General features: G+C 56.9%; 1 protein-coding gene across 3 annotated transcripts; it reads right to left on the bottom strand.

Moving 5' to 3' along the window:
* Positions 1-2,525: 2,525 nt before the first annotated feature.
* Positions 2,526-11,391, bottom strand: NYAP1 (neuronal tyrosine phosphorylated phosphoinositide-3-kinase adaptor 1). Of its 3 annotated transcripts, none has more exons than XM_060649326.3 (7): positions 10,956-11,391; positions 9,542-9,693; positions 7,622-7,977; positions 5,633-7,150; positions 4,500-4,718; positions 4,178-4,287; positions 2,526-3,592 (listed from the first exon to the last, which is right to left on the bottom strand). In XM_060649326.3, exons 2-7 carry the CDS (start codon positions 9,607-9,609, stop codon positions 3,335-3,337), a joined length of 2,529 nt encoding a protein of 842 aa, XP_060505309.1. In that variant the 5' UTR covers positions 9,610-9,693; positions 10,956-11,391; the 3' UTR covers positions 2,526-3,334. The 3 variants fall into 3 exon arrangements, with proteins under 3 accessions (XP_060505309.1, XP_060505310.1, XP_060505311.1); XM_060649327.2 differs by lacking the exon at positions 10,956-11,391 and adding an exon at positions 10,721-10,929; XM_060649328.3 differs by having other exon boundaries at positions 2,527-3,592; positions 4,500-4,715; positions 10,956-11,390.
* Between the last annotated feature and the right edge of the window lie 2,308 nt (positions 11,392-13,699).

Below are 13,699 nucleotides of genomic sequence, written 5' to 3'. Positions count from 1 at the left end.
GCAGGCTCCAGGCTCTGCTGTCAGCACAAAGCCTGATACGGGGCTCAAACTCGCAAACTGTGAGATCATGACCTGAGCCGAAGTCAGACACTCAACTGACTGAGACACCCAGGCATCCCAGGACTTTAGTTTGATTGATTGATCAAATATAAGTTCTGCACATTTCTTATTAAAGCTACTCCAAGATATTTTATGATTTTCGTTGCTCTTATAAGCAGGCTGTTTACTTGCATTAATTTTCTAACTAATTATTAAAAAGGTATTGAGGGGTTCCTGGGTGTCTCAGCCAGTTGAGTGTCCAACTCTTAATTTTAGCTCAGGTTGTGGTCCCAATGTCATGGGATTGAGCCCTGCATCAGGCTCCATGATGATTGTAGAGACTGCTTGGGATTCTCTCTCTCTCTCTCTCTCTCTCTCTCTCTCTCTGTCTCTGTCTCTCAATCTCTCTCTCCCTCTGCCCCTCTCCCTGGCTTGCCCTCTCTCTCTCTCTGAGATTAAAAAAAATTTTTTTTTTTAAGGTACTGGAAATCGTGACATTTCTGTCAACATGGATGGGCCTTGAGGGCATTAGTCAGACAGAAAGGCAAATACTCTATGATCTCACTTACATGTTGAATCTAAAACAGCAACAAAAAAACCAACAAAACTCACAAACATAGAGAACAGATTGGTGGTTGCCAGAGGTGGTGTTGGCCGGGTGGGCAAAATGAATGAAGATGGTAAAGAGTACAAACTTCCAGTTATAAGGTAAGTAAGTCCTGGAGTTGTAATGTACAGCATAGTGACTATAGTTAACAAGACTGCATTGTATCTTTCAAAGTTGCTAAGAGGGTCAGTCTTAAAAGTTCTCATCACAAGAAAAAAAAATTGTAACTGTGTAGTGATGGAGGTTAACTACACTTACTGTGATGATCGTTTCACAATATATATTCACAATATTCACAATATATATCTAGATCAAATCATTATGTCGGACGCCTGAAACTAATACAATGTTATACGTTGATATATGTCAATTTAGGAAATAAATAAAAATGTAAAAAGCTATTGCCTGTTCATATTTTCTTCTTAACGCTTATCTTCATCCACACTCCTGTATAAAACTCAGTCTCAGCCCTGAGTATTATTTCTATGTTGATGACTCCTACTATCTACAGTTTTCTCATCTCTCCCGAACTATTGTCATTTCTTCTCTAAGTCGGTGTTTCCCAAATTCCAAAATTTCTCATACCCTGTCATAATTTGCCATATTCTGTATATCATACCTGTACCATTATTTAACATTCTTCTTTAAACCAACTCATTAGAAATAAATTTAGCCTCATCTTGTGCAACAATACCCATGAAATAAATACTTTCATGTGCCTGGTTATAATTTCTCTAATAGGAATGAAAATAAATAGAAAACTGTTAAAGCTTTTAAAAAAAAATGTTCTTCTTGGGGTGTCTGGCTGACTCAGTCGGTAGAGCATGTGACTCTTGATCTTGGGGTTGTGAGTTCAAGCCCCACGTTGGGTGTAGAGATTACTTAAAAATAAAATCTTTTTTTTTTTAAAGAAAAAAAAATGTTCATCTTCAGATTGCTTAAAAACATCTCTTGTGCCATCCACCACACTGTTCTAGCTGGTAACAAACCTTTCAGCCTGGATATTAACCATTGCTTCCAATCCAAAATTCTTCCCTCAAAGGAATCTTGCTTTGTTCTGTCAAGGTGCTCATTACCCAATCATAGGAGCTCCAAACTTGGGCTTCAAGGATCCCCCCTTTGGCTCCTTCATTCCCCAGCAGGGGCTGTTCTTTCAGCTGCATCTTACAAACTGTCCCTTGCCCTCCATTCTCCCAGACACTTTTTATCCTCTCCCGTGATTGCTTCTTGAGGCTGAGCATCTTGCTTTGATGCCCATCTCTCCAAACCATCTTCATCATGGTTGACTCATTGCGCGTTGCATTATTTACACACATTGCCTGCCCCACCTCCATCTCCTACTCTTCTGCAGATAATCATACTGTGACCTTGGGACGGTCCCTCCTCCCCCTGCTCATCCAAACCTTACCTGTCCTTTTAGGCTCACTTTCCAGGAAGCCTTAGATTACTCCAGGCACTCCCAGCCCCCTTACTGCTGTAGCACTGTCCGGTGTTGTCCCAGGTGTCTCCTCCCCCTTAGTAGACTAGAAGCTGCTTGAGGGCAGGCTTCAGTCTGAATATTCCTTCTGTATGAGTGTATTGCCAAACACATATCAGATGCTGGCTCAGTAAATGCTTGCTGAATCACAGCATGGTGGCATTCCCAAAGACTTACCTCAAACTCCACCTCTCCCTGTTACTTGCCACAGCCACTCACCCCTCCCTGCACCACCTCCAACTCCCACCAACCATGGGGCAAGAGGGAAAAGATACAGGTGTAAGAAAAGCGGAGCACACTGAAATAGAAGAAGCCAGTTCTAGGATCGTTAGTCTTTTAATATATTATTCTGAAAAGAAAGGAATTAAAAAAAAGTTCCTGACATCTCTTCTGATTTTTTAAAATTTAAATAAATACCCTACCCACCCCCCACCCGCTAAAATGCCCCTCCTTCCCCATCATCCCGCCCATCCCTGGTGCTAGACCCTCACCCCAGAGCTAAATAAGATGCCTGTTTCACAGCAGGCCACACTCACTACCAAATTCTGGCCATTGGTAAGTACTGTAATGAGTCTGCGGCCCTCAGCTCACCGGAGCCCCTCCCTCCCTTCTCTCACTGGGCTCCCCACTCCAGACTGATCCCCAGCTTGGGGGTGGGCGCGGATGGTGGGGCCTTCAGGCATTGGGGAGAGCGCCAACTTGGTTCCCTTTAATTGCCCACCATTGTCTGCTCCCTGCCCAGGAGTAGGTCAGAAGGGCCCAGAATTGCCCTCCCAACTAAAATAAATAATGAAATAAATACCCCCTCCCCACTCCCGGCTCTTATAAAAGAGCCCCTCTACCTCACACTCTAGCCCCGTCCTTCACTTGACCCGCCCTCCTTCCTCCCTTCCCTTCCCTCCTCCCCCACGCTGACTTCTGGCTTGGCCTTTGCCCTCTCAGGAGGAGGAGTCTACCTCGCCCGGCTGGGAGAGCAGCGGAGGCCCTCACTTCCAACCTCAAACAAACCCTCCTCCCCCAAATCTCAGGGGGCGCGGCTGGCGCCCCAAGCCCGGTGGGCCTGGCGCACTCCCCGTCTCCGGGGGTTAGGGTGGAAGGCAGGGGTTCTCCCTGGCTTTCTCTCACCTGGTCCTTCAAGTGTCCCTCTTTCAAGGCAAGTCTCTGGCACCCCCGCCCCGCTCCCAGTCCGGTGCCCCGGCCTCCCGGCCTCCTCAGATGGCAGTGTCCCAGAGGACCGTGTGCTGCCGGCGGCAGGGTGGGGTGCCGGACTTGCGGGGCTCGGGCCCCCGCCGCCAGCTGGGGAGGATGGGCATGCTCTCCTGCTTGCAGAGGCCTCGGTCGGGGCGGTGGCGGGCCTTGATCTCCTTGCACACGCAGCGCTTGCGCTCTATCACCTCCAGCAGCTTGCCATCGCGCTCACGGGCAGGCTGAGGCGGTAGGGGCAGCGGCAGCGGCAGCGCGGGGTGGGTCTGTGCCCCTTCCTCCCGCCGCCGGCCCGCGACGAGGGGAGAAAGGAATGAGGGGGGGGGGTCAAGGACCTCGGAGTGACCAGGTCCTGTCCCCCACTGCAAAGACCGATGCCTTTCCCCAGAAACAAGTTCATGTCATGCCCCCCAAGGCCTCTGTCCTCTCCCCTCTAGCTGGGGGTGGGGAGTGGGTGACAGGAACCCAGCCCTTGCACCCTTGGCCTCACAGGGTACCGGCCAGGCTGGGCCTGTCTCACCCTGAGGAATGGGCACCGTTAACAAACTGCAGAATGCATTTTTTGAGTTGGTCCCGCCCCATCCCACCCCAAGGAGACACCTTTTCCTAAATGCACAGAGGGACACTGCAGGCCAGTGGTGGCCCTGCCAGGCTGTCCATCTGATTAATACAGGCTCTTCCCAGGATCACTGCCTCCCCCCCCCCCCCCCGCCCCAACTCTCCTCTGAACCCCTATTAGACTGTGCCAGCCCCAGGCTGACCTCCTACTTTTCTTTCCATACCCAGGCTTTCTTCTCTACCTGCTCCTTCACAAATAAAAGAAAACCCAACTCCGTCCTCCTCCTCCTCACCTGGCTTGGGGCATCCCTAGGCTGGCTGCAGGGCCGGGGTGTGTGGAGCGCGGCCTGCCGGACTCCAGAGGTGGAGGCGGAGCGCCCCAGGCGGTAGCCTCCCGTGAAGTCTGAGGTGGAAAATGAGAAGTGAGGAGGGGTCGGGGCCTCCAGGTTCCCTTCCCGAAGTTCCCAGAGGGCAGCCCCTTCCAGGCTGCCCAGGACTCAGCAGAGGAGAAAAGGGAATTGACATGTGGTGGTAAAATGGAGGGCCCGGGGCATGGACCCAGAGAGATTTCCCCCATCCGGCCCCATCTGTGTCCGGGTGTGGGAAGGGTGTCACCTCCATTGCGGTGGCAGGCAGGAAACGTCTGGCAGGGTATGGGCAGCGCCGTGCGGCTCCCTCCTCGGTCCCCTCCGTGGTGGATCCTGGCCAGCAGGCCCTCTGCCCCCTGACTCCTCACCGGGATCCCTGATGCCATAGGGCCCCTGTCCTCACGCTCCACCTTGCCTGGACCCTCGGCACTGCCGTTCCAGGCCCGGGCACCATCCTCGAGCTCTGCTGGGATGACAAGGGGAGCTCAGTGCCTACACATGAGAAGGGTCTTGCTGTCCCCCCAGCAACACACACCATGGCATGCAGGGACCAGAAGTAACTGCCCCTTTGGAAGTCACAGCTGGGAAGGCAGGGACGCTACCTCACACTGCCCAAACACACACACACACACACACACACACACACACACACACGAGGGACCCCATTACTGCCACTTTCCTCTCCACCCACTGGTACCATCCCTGGGCTGAGAATCAGATATTTGCTCTTGTCAACCCCTTTTCTGTGGTCAAAGGGGACTCCCCTGGCCCAGCTTTAGCCCCAGAGCCCCTCCTGGCCTGATAGGGCCAGAATGACCACCATCTGAAACAGAGACCAGGAGCCCTGGTCTTCCCCAGGAGGGGGAGATCCCAAATCCTGAGCCAGGAAGTGGGAAGGGGGAGGTTGTTGGGGGAAGGGCTGCAAGTGAACTAAGCTCAGCTCCGAGAGGAGGCCTGGCAGAGCATTGCGTTGCCAGGCAACGGTAGGGGCCTCCCTCTCCTCTCCCTCCTGTCTGGATGGGTTGCCATGGCAACAGCTGGGAGGCAGCTGTGTTTAGCCCTTCGTGTGCGCACACTCACAAACACACACCCCTGCAGCCTAGCAAAGGGAAGGGCAGGGAGTAGAGCAGGACTGGGCAGGAGGCTACTCTTGGGGCCAGATTCCAGCCCCTTCCGATTGCAGATCTTCCTTGCCCCTCCAGTGCACATGTGGGGACCCCCTCCCCTCAGTCTCTTGCATGCCCTTATTCTCTGGTCTCCTTGAAAACTTCCCACTTCAGGACAATGGGTTGTGGCTTCCAAATAACCCTTCCAACACTTCCCTGAAATCATCACGGGCATCCCCAGTCCCCCACCCCCAAATTCCTACCCCTCACTCACTGTCCAGCTCTTTTGCCTTCCTCCCTCCATACAGGACCTTCCTCTGTAGAGCCCAGCCTGCCCCAAATGTCGTGGCGCCCATCTCCTCTTCTTCCTCCTCTGGTGTCCCTGCACTGGCGATGACATGGGCGCAGGAGATGCTGGCAAAGGCACCCCCATCGGTCCCTTGCTCCTGAAGCTGGATCTTGACCATGGGGGATGGGGCCCCCATTCCACAGCCCTTATTCAGCACCCCCCCAGCCTTGAGGCTCTCATAGGCAGGGGGTCTCTTGAGCCCAGCTGCTGCAGCTGGGTAGGTCCAGAGGGGAGTCAGGGGGCCTGCGGTTGGGTCCGGAAGGCTGTGCGGGGAGGCCAGGCAGCCACGATGGTGGAGGACCCCAGCTGCTGCGCCCATGGCCCCGCTGTGGGGGCTGGACTTCCCAGGCACTGGGGGCCTCGAGCTGGTGCACAGCATCCCATGGAGGACTGAGATCTCCTTCTCCGTCTTTGGCTCCCCAGCACCCAGGGGCGGACCAGCTGGCAGGACGGAGTGCGTGGTCACCTTGACCGCCGAGTACACCATGGTGTAAGACACAGCCTTGTCCTTGGGGGGGCCAGGGAGCAAGGCGGCTGGGGCAGGAGGGGCTGCCGGCGCCCCTGCCGCCTTGGGGCAGATCATGCTGTGGGAGTTGGGGAGCTCCCGCTCCCCCCGGGGCTGGCCAGAGCCCTGGGGTGGCAACGGTGTTGAGTGGCTCCGGGCCCGGCCTGAGGGTCCCAGCAGCAGCAGGTTGGCAGCAGGAGGCGGAGGCGGCGGGGGAGGCGTCTCCCGCTCCCGGGCAGGCACTTGGGGAGCTGGGGTGGAGCCCGCTGGCTCCTTCGAGTGGCAGAGGACCGGTAGCCTTGAGACCCCATCGCCAGGGGTTCGGGAAGCAGGCTTGGCTTGGGGGAAGGCCAGGAGCGGAGGACGGTGTTGGAGGAGGTTGGGGAAGGGTGGGGGGATGTCACAAGGAGTGGTCTTGGTAGGTGTCCCATCCCTCCGGCTTGGGAGGGCTGAAGCTGGCCGGCGGTGGGTGTGGGGCTGCAGGGCCTGAGGCTGGTGTGGCGAGGAGGTTGCGGTCAATGGAGGGGCCCCATTGGCCCGGCCTTCCCCTGCCTCCTCGGGCAGTGGGTACTTCATCTCCTCGTATATAGCCTCGCTCTCCTCCGAGTCCGAGTCGGCACCAGCTGGAGGGGTCGGGCCTCTACCCCCGAGAGGGGGCCCAGTCAGGCCCCCTCCACTTCGCCCTCCTCCCCTGAAGACATCCCCCACCATCTCAATGTACACGGGCTCCTCTTCCTGGGCACCCACCTCAGGGTCCCCAGCTACGCAGGACCCCCTACTGAGGCGCTGAAGGGGCAGATTCCCCCCTCGAGGAGAGGGAGCTGAGGGGCAGGACTCATCAAAGGAGACAGAGAGCTGAGTGTTGGGGCTTCGCCTGGGCTTCTGCGGAGGAACCTTCCGGCTGGACTCTCGGCCCTCTGGGGTTGGCTTCTGTGAGCCTGGGCAGAATGGGAAAGAGAAAAATAAACTGGGCTCTTATTGGGGGAAGGAGATGGGCAGACCCCCTCTCATCTCTTACCCCATCTGCAAGGACATATCTGCTTCTTTATTTCCCCCACGTTCCTCAACTGAAAGCACATAGGTTCCTTTGCTACCAGCCAGCTCTATCATCCTTCCAATGAACTCCCTGGAATCTGCAGCTCCCACCCTAAATTCTGTTCCACCTTTACGTGTCCCTTCCAGGCCACCCCCTCCCCAGGAATGGGCTTTTCAGGGAGCTTCCCCTACCCTTGAATGGTTCATCTCAGGCCCTTCCAAAAAGAAACAACCCTCCCCCCACTCCCTCTGAGAATGGAACCTTCCATTCCCTTGGTTCTTCCCTGAATGGACCCTCCCCTGTAGGCCTCTCTTGGCCTGGAATGGATCCTCCCAGCTCCCCCAGCTCCCGGGAAGGGTTGGGGGTATCTCACCTGCTTTCTTGCCTGGGGGCATGTCTGCCCCCGACCCTGCCATGCTGAGCTTGGTGCTAGGATGTCTCCGGGGCTTGGCAGGGGGTCTTCGGGCACTGCTGTCCTCTGTGAGACCCCCACCTCCCCCCCCAGGCCCAGCCCCAACACTGTCCATGCTGCCCACTGAATGGCAAGAGAGTGAGCGTGGGGCCATGGCGCTGCGGCAGGGGTGGGGGGTGTGCTCCTGGGAGGCTGGCATTGTCATGAAGCCCATCCTGAGGGAGCGGCGCAGCGAGGCGATGTCCCGCACGCGGACCCCAGGCCCTGGGCCGGCCCCGGGCCCTGCGGAGCCTGCAGGGGCCACCTCCTTACTGGAGCTGGAGAGAGAAAGATGGAACAAAGGTTGGGCCTCAGGCCTGGGCCTCCCCCTCCTCTACCCTAAGAGGGGTGTGCAACCCTGTGGCCTCCAAGGAGGAGGAGGAGGAGGAGCCTCGAGGAGAAGGAAGAGGAGGAAGGGGCCTGGGGTGGGGATGGGAGGCTGCCCGAAGGTCCAGGGCACTAAACTAGAAACGTCAGGCAGAATCCCTAGGCTTTAAAAAAGACAAGGAGATTGGGGAGGAGAGGCGAGCAGGGATGAGAGAAGGGATGAGTATGTGTGCAGAGGAGTATCGCTGGAGCTGTGTGATCCCAGCCTGGGCATATCTGGCACACGGCACTCGTGTGGACGGCTTCATGCACAGGTAGAGAGATGCACACGCAGGCAGCACAGCCCTGTCTGGCACATACACCTGCCATCACGGCCCTGCTCCTCCCAGGCTCACGCTGGCCCACACCTGGTCTCTGGCCTCCCGTCACGTCTGGCTACCACGGCCTGTGCTCCCACACCACACCGCGCCTCCATTCCCAGATGAGGGCCGTACAGCCGCATCAGCCTCCTCCTGCTGATCCTTTTCCTCCCTTCCCCTCTCTCTTCCTCTCTCTCGGTGCTGTCCTTTCTGTCAACCTCCCAGGCTCACCTCCATTCCCTTTCACTGTCCCTGAGCTTCTGTGTGAGTGAAGGGAGGGGCGGCTGGCAGGGAAAAGGGGAGAGCCACTGTGGGGTGGGCTCTCATTAAGGCCCTGTCTACTAACCCTTCATTAGGGAGAGATCGCTGTAGTCATAGCTCTGATTAATCTAATTAACAAAAAGAATTAAACTCCACAGTTTCAAGGAGGGAGAAGGGAGCAGGGAGGTGGCTCTGACTCAGGCTCCAAGAGGCTGTGCAGTCAATGGGAATGAAGAGAGAGGGGAGCAAGAGCGGAGAGGCCAGGATCCAGGTCCCTGGGAGGGCAAGGAGAGAGGGCAAGCAGGGAGAGGTCCCCAGCCCTGGCTCTTCTGCAGGACCCAGCCTTCACGTCTCCTACCACACACACACACACACACACACACACACACACACACACACAGACACACACACAAAACCCTGTCGCTTGGCCCCCTCATCTCCCCCAGCAGAGGAGGCTGGGAGGGAGGCAAATGGATCTTCTCTGGTGCCCCTCAAATGACTCAGTCCCTGGACCATGAGGGTAGCAGGGTCTGCCCCTACCAAGGTCAGGTGACAGGGGTGCCTGGAGCCAGCCCCACATAGACAGAAAGGAGACTACAGGCCAGAGGTGAGTCAGGAAGGGGTGACTCGGGCCTCCAGGGGTGGGGAAGAGCCAACAGGGTGCTCCTGAGCCAGAAGCCCCCCATGAGGCCAGGATGAGGGCTGGAGCCAGGAGCCAGGAGCAGGGTGGGGACAGGGTGTATGCAATGCCAGCAATTCTGTACTGAGCATAGACTCTAAGATCAGACTCATGACGAGGCTGTTGGAGCCAGGAAGGGCAGAGGGATGTGGTCCAGCCACCGGGGAAGCAGAGGTGTGGGACAGCCCAGAGGGCAATCTGGGTCCGCAGCCTTACCTCCTCTTGGCCTCCTCCTCCTTGTGCTGCCTCCACTCCAGCTTGGTTTTTCGGTAGAGGAGGTTCATGTCGTGGGGCAGGAGGTGGGGGCTGGGGGGCCCTGCTCAGCGCCACCAGGCCCGGGGGGCGGCCCTCCCTGGGTCCCGGATCCACTTGGTGGAGATGAGAAGGAAAAAAAGGAAGATGTGGGGTGGGTGGGGGCCAGGAATGAATGAGAGAGAGAGAGAGAGAGAGAGAGAAGCGGAGATGTGACTTGGGTCCTCAGAGAGTGGAAAACAGATGGAAGCACAGAAAACCCAACACTGCCTCTAGGACCCGTAGACAGACAGACATAGGAGGACATGTGTACACAGAGTCACACACCCTGACAAAGATGTCCAGAGCCACAAACACACATTCTGGAGAGATCAGCTCGACACAGATTCCCATCCTGTAAATACATCCTGATCTACCACACAGGCCCCACAAATGCACAGCAACCCCACAGCCACACAAACACACATTCAGACACACAAACCACCAGGCCACAGAACCCATATCTACAGAGGACCAGACACATAGATCGGCATGGGTAAACACAACCTAACATCAGGCAGACACACACAGACATAAACACCCCCGACACACCCACAGCACACAGAGACCTCCAGACACACACAGATCGGCTACACAGAACTGGACATACCTACAGACAAGGAGTTATACTGGGGCCTATTTGCGTACATCGCACCCCACAGGGGAAGGGGGGACAGTCTGAATCCCCACCCCGTCTTGGGCCCCGAGGCAGGGGGTGTCATGAGGGCAGGGTGGGGATGCTGGGGAAGGGGTGGGGGCACTCCAAGTTGGGTATCTACAATATTACCCAAACATCTATTTCCATTCCCTGCGGGCAGGTTCCCCCTTCCGGTCCTCTGCCTGGGCCCGGGCCTCGGTCCACCCCTATTCCTGCAACACTGGCCCCTCGGTGACCGTCTCCACCTCTCTCCATGATGGCCCAAATCACCTTCTTCCTCCTCCAGGATCTGGGAGGCTCCCGGCTTCCCTCTTCCAGTCCCTGCCCTCAATCCCACCCGCGGGGTCTCTAGTCTGGCCCCACAGCTACCTTCTGAGCTGCGGCCTCCATACCTGCTTTGGTTTCCCTCCCCCCAAACACACTCTCCTTTTCACCGTCGGCCTCACCTCTCCTCCTAGGCGCCCCTCCTCACTGCCGTCCTCTCCCTTCCCTGTTTGTTCCAAACCTGGCGGCTTCATTCCCCTCTCCATCCAAGGGCCCCAGGTTCCCGGGCACCCCTCCCCTTCCCCTTGTCCTGCTACCCTGGGTTTCTCCGTCTCTCGCCCCGCCAATCCTCACTACTCCCTGTCCCCCCATCAAACCTCCCCGCACCAAGGCTCCCCAATTTCCACATCACCGTACCTGGCCTGCCGGGCGCCGGCCCCCCCATGCCGGGCTCCGCCCGGAGCAGGAGGAGGGAGGAGGAGAGACAGAGAGAGACCGGGGGGAGCCGAGCTGGGCCCTGCCGCAGAGACAGCCCCGCCTCCGGGTCCGCCCCCAGACCCGCCCCCGGCCCCAAACCCACCCTTCCACACCCTCCAAGGACGGAGTGGGAGCGGCCGCGCCGCGCTGCGCCGCCAGGCTGGGGTGGGAGGCACGGGGGACGCCGAGCCCGCGGAGGCTGCGGGGGGGACTCGGAGAAAGGGCGCGGGGCGCGGGGGACCTGGCGCCGGCCCGCCCCCGCTTTGAGGCGTCCTCTCTTCGTCGCCCCTCTGCCCCTGCACGGCCGGGCGGTGTTTGGTTCGGTGTCCAAAGCCCCGGCGGAGCAAAGTGGGGCGCAGCGCGTAGCGGCGCCCCCCGGTGGCAGCCCGGGTCCTGCACCCCCGCGCGTACCCCGTGCGCGCTCGGCGCTTCCCGGGTGCGCACCCCGCGTCGGGCCGGGGCGAGGCTGCGGCTGCGGGGCCCTGAGTGCAGTGGGGTGACGAGGCCGGCAGGGGGTGCCGCTTTCCAGGCCGAGGGGCTCGGAGAGTAGCGAGCCCGACCCTCCGAGTCTCTGCCCAGCAGGGGGCGGGCTCCCTTGGCTGCACCCCATCTTCCTGCCGTCCCCCCCCCCCCCACCCCAGGTGCGGGGAGGGCACCGGAGCTGACTCGCCTATCCCTGAAGACTCCCGGGCGCCCGGACCTCGTTTCACCGCCTGAGCTCAAAGGCTTACTCCAGTCCGCCCCCGGAGCCCAAATCATCCTTCCCCAGTAACTTTTGACTCGGCAGCGGCGCCCGCCAGGTCCTGGGTGCCCCAGGGGTCGACCTTTGACTGGGACCACCGTAGCAACGGTCCGGGTGCGGACGAGGCGGCCGTTCAGGGTAGCGAGTTCGCGGCCACTTCCTCAGTCCCCCATCATATTTCTCTTCAGCTCGGAGGAATGCTCCCTCGGAAATCCCTTTGCCAACACATTAGCTGCAAGAAGACCTGGGTTCTACCCCTAAGTGGCTGAAAAAGGGACCCCCGAAAGATATCCACCCCTAATTTCCGGAACGTGTGCACGTTACCTTATATGGCAGATCTTTGCAGATGTGCTGTGTGGCTTTGGGCAAATCACACAACCTCTCTGAAAGATGCCTCATCTCATATTTACCTCCATAAAGTTGTTGGGGCAGCAAAAGAATTAATACAAGGAGCTTTGTAAGTCGTAAAATACATTAAAGGGCTATTATTGCCCCCCCCCCAAAAGGTAACCCATTAAAATACATAACAGCCCTTTCACATTTACACCTTAGTGTGAATGAATTTTTATGTATTCATGCAATAAACACTTGGCGCCGGGACCAGCAATGTCCCAGGGCCTGTAGACACGGAGGAGTCCAAGTTGAGGCTGAGTGTCTGAGTTGGTAGGACGGGGAGCGTCCAAAGATAAATTTTGAATAGTTTGTAGCGAGTCAGCGCTGAAGGAAGGAGGATCTGGGGGCGGAGCAGCAGGGCGGTGTTCTGAATATTGCCAAAGGGGAGAGAGTTGAGGAGTGGGGGGTTTGTGTGGGCGGCTGCTTCCTGGACCTCAGGACTTGGGAGGACCTGGGACCTGGCTGTGGTAGCTATTGTTACCATGGAGGGATAGAGGCAGAGTGCAGATGCATTTTAATAAAGAAATACAGAATAAATATATAAACGTGGAGGCAGGAGGCATTATTTTTTTTCCCTAACCCTGAAGAGTGGTTAAAAATTTCCATGAGCTAAAGCTGAAGAAGAAGGGGATGTGTCAGCCAGTCCTAGTCTCCATGCCATCAAATACTAGCTCCCAGGCCTAGGGCAGATAACCGAATGCCTAGGAGCCCCAGTCACCTCCGCAGAAACACTGGAGCTAAACCCTGCAGCTCAGCCCAGGACTGTTTTGAAAATCCATGAGATAACTATGTAAAGCCGACCAATATGAGGAATTTTTAATGTGCTCAAGAATAGTTCTATTTGACCAAAATGATTCAGAATCCATTTCCTAATGAGCCCAAGAGTGAAGGCAGTTGTGGCCTTTAGACACTGCTTTTGCTCAGATGGTTGATTGAGGGTGCCAAAAAAGAGAAAATGGCGGTTGGGGCGGGGGGGGGGGGGGGTGGGGGTGGGGTGGGGGGGGGTGGTATTTTTTCACACCGAGCACTCAGTAAACCCTTCAAGCCTGTGTGAGGATTCTCCATGGCAAAGGAGGGAGGGGATGGGAGAGGTGGGGTGCTTTAGGTCCCCTGGGTTTGTCTTCAGGTGCATCTGCGTGGGTGGCTGTGTGTGCATACGCACACATGTATATGTGACCACGGTTGGAGAGAAAGTGCAAGTCCAAGTGGGCACCTTTCTGAGCACATCTTTGTTTCTCCACGTGAGGGCCAGACAAGGGCACACCTGAGTGTGCAGAATGTCCCAGCTGCACCACCGACAGCCTTTCTGAACCTCCAGGGTCTCAATATCCACATCCAAAAAGAGGAATACTACGCTGCTTGGGGTTTGGTTCAAATACTCCAGCACAATGCAACAAAAGATACTGGGAATATAGATGAGCAAAGGTTGGTTGTGAGTTGATCATTGTGGAAATTGCATGATGGGTACCTGGGACTTTATCACATTCTCTCTACTTGGGGGCATGTTTGCAGATTGTCATAATAATCCCCTTTTTAAAATAAGGACAGA

The sequence above is a fragment of the Panthera onca genome, chromosome E3, assembly GCF_046562875.1.
Source record: "Panthera onca isolate mPanOnc1 chromosome E3, mPanOnc1 haplotype 2, whole genome shotgun sequence".
Taxonomy (NCBI): Eukaryota; Metazoa; Chordata; class Mammalia; order Carnivora; family Felidae; genus Panthera; species Panthera onca.
The sequence above is the reverse complement of the archived record's forward strand: the minus strand, read 5'-3'. Positions and strand labels throughout refer to the sequence as shown.

Coding starts and splice junctions, on each gene's coding strand:
- NYAP1 (XM_060649326.3), bottom strand. CDS start 9,609: ATGAACCTCCTCTACCGAAAAACCAAGCTGGAGTGGAGGCAGCACAAG. Junction 7,151..7,621: donor GCCCCCAGGCAAGAAAGCAG/GTGAGATACCCC, acceptor CATTCTGCCCAG/GCTCACAGAAGCCAACCCCA. Junction 3,593..4,177: donor CTAGGGATGCCCCAAGCCAG/GTGAGGAGGAGG, acceptor GAAGGGGCACAG/ACCCACCCCGCGCTGCCGCT.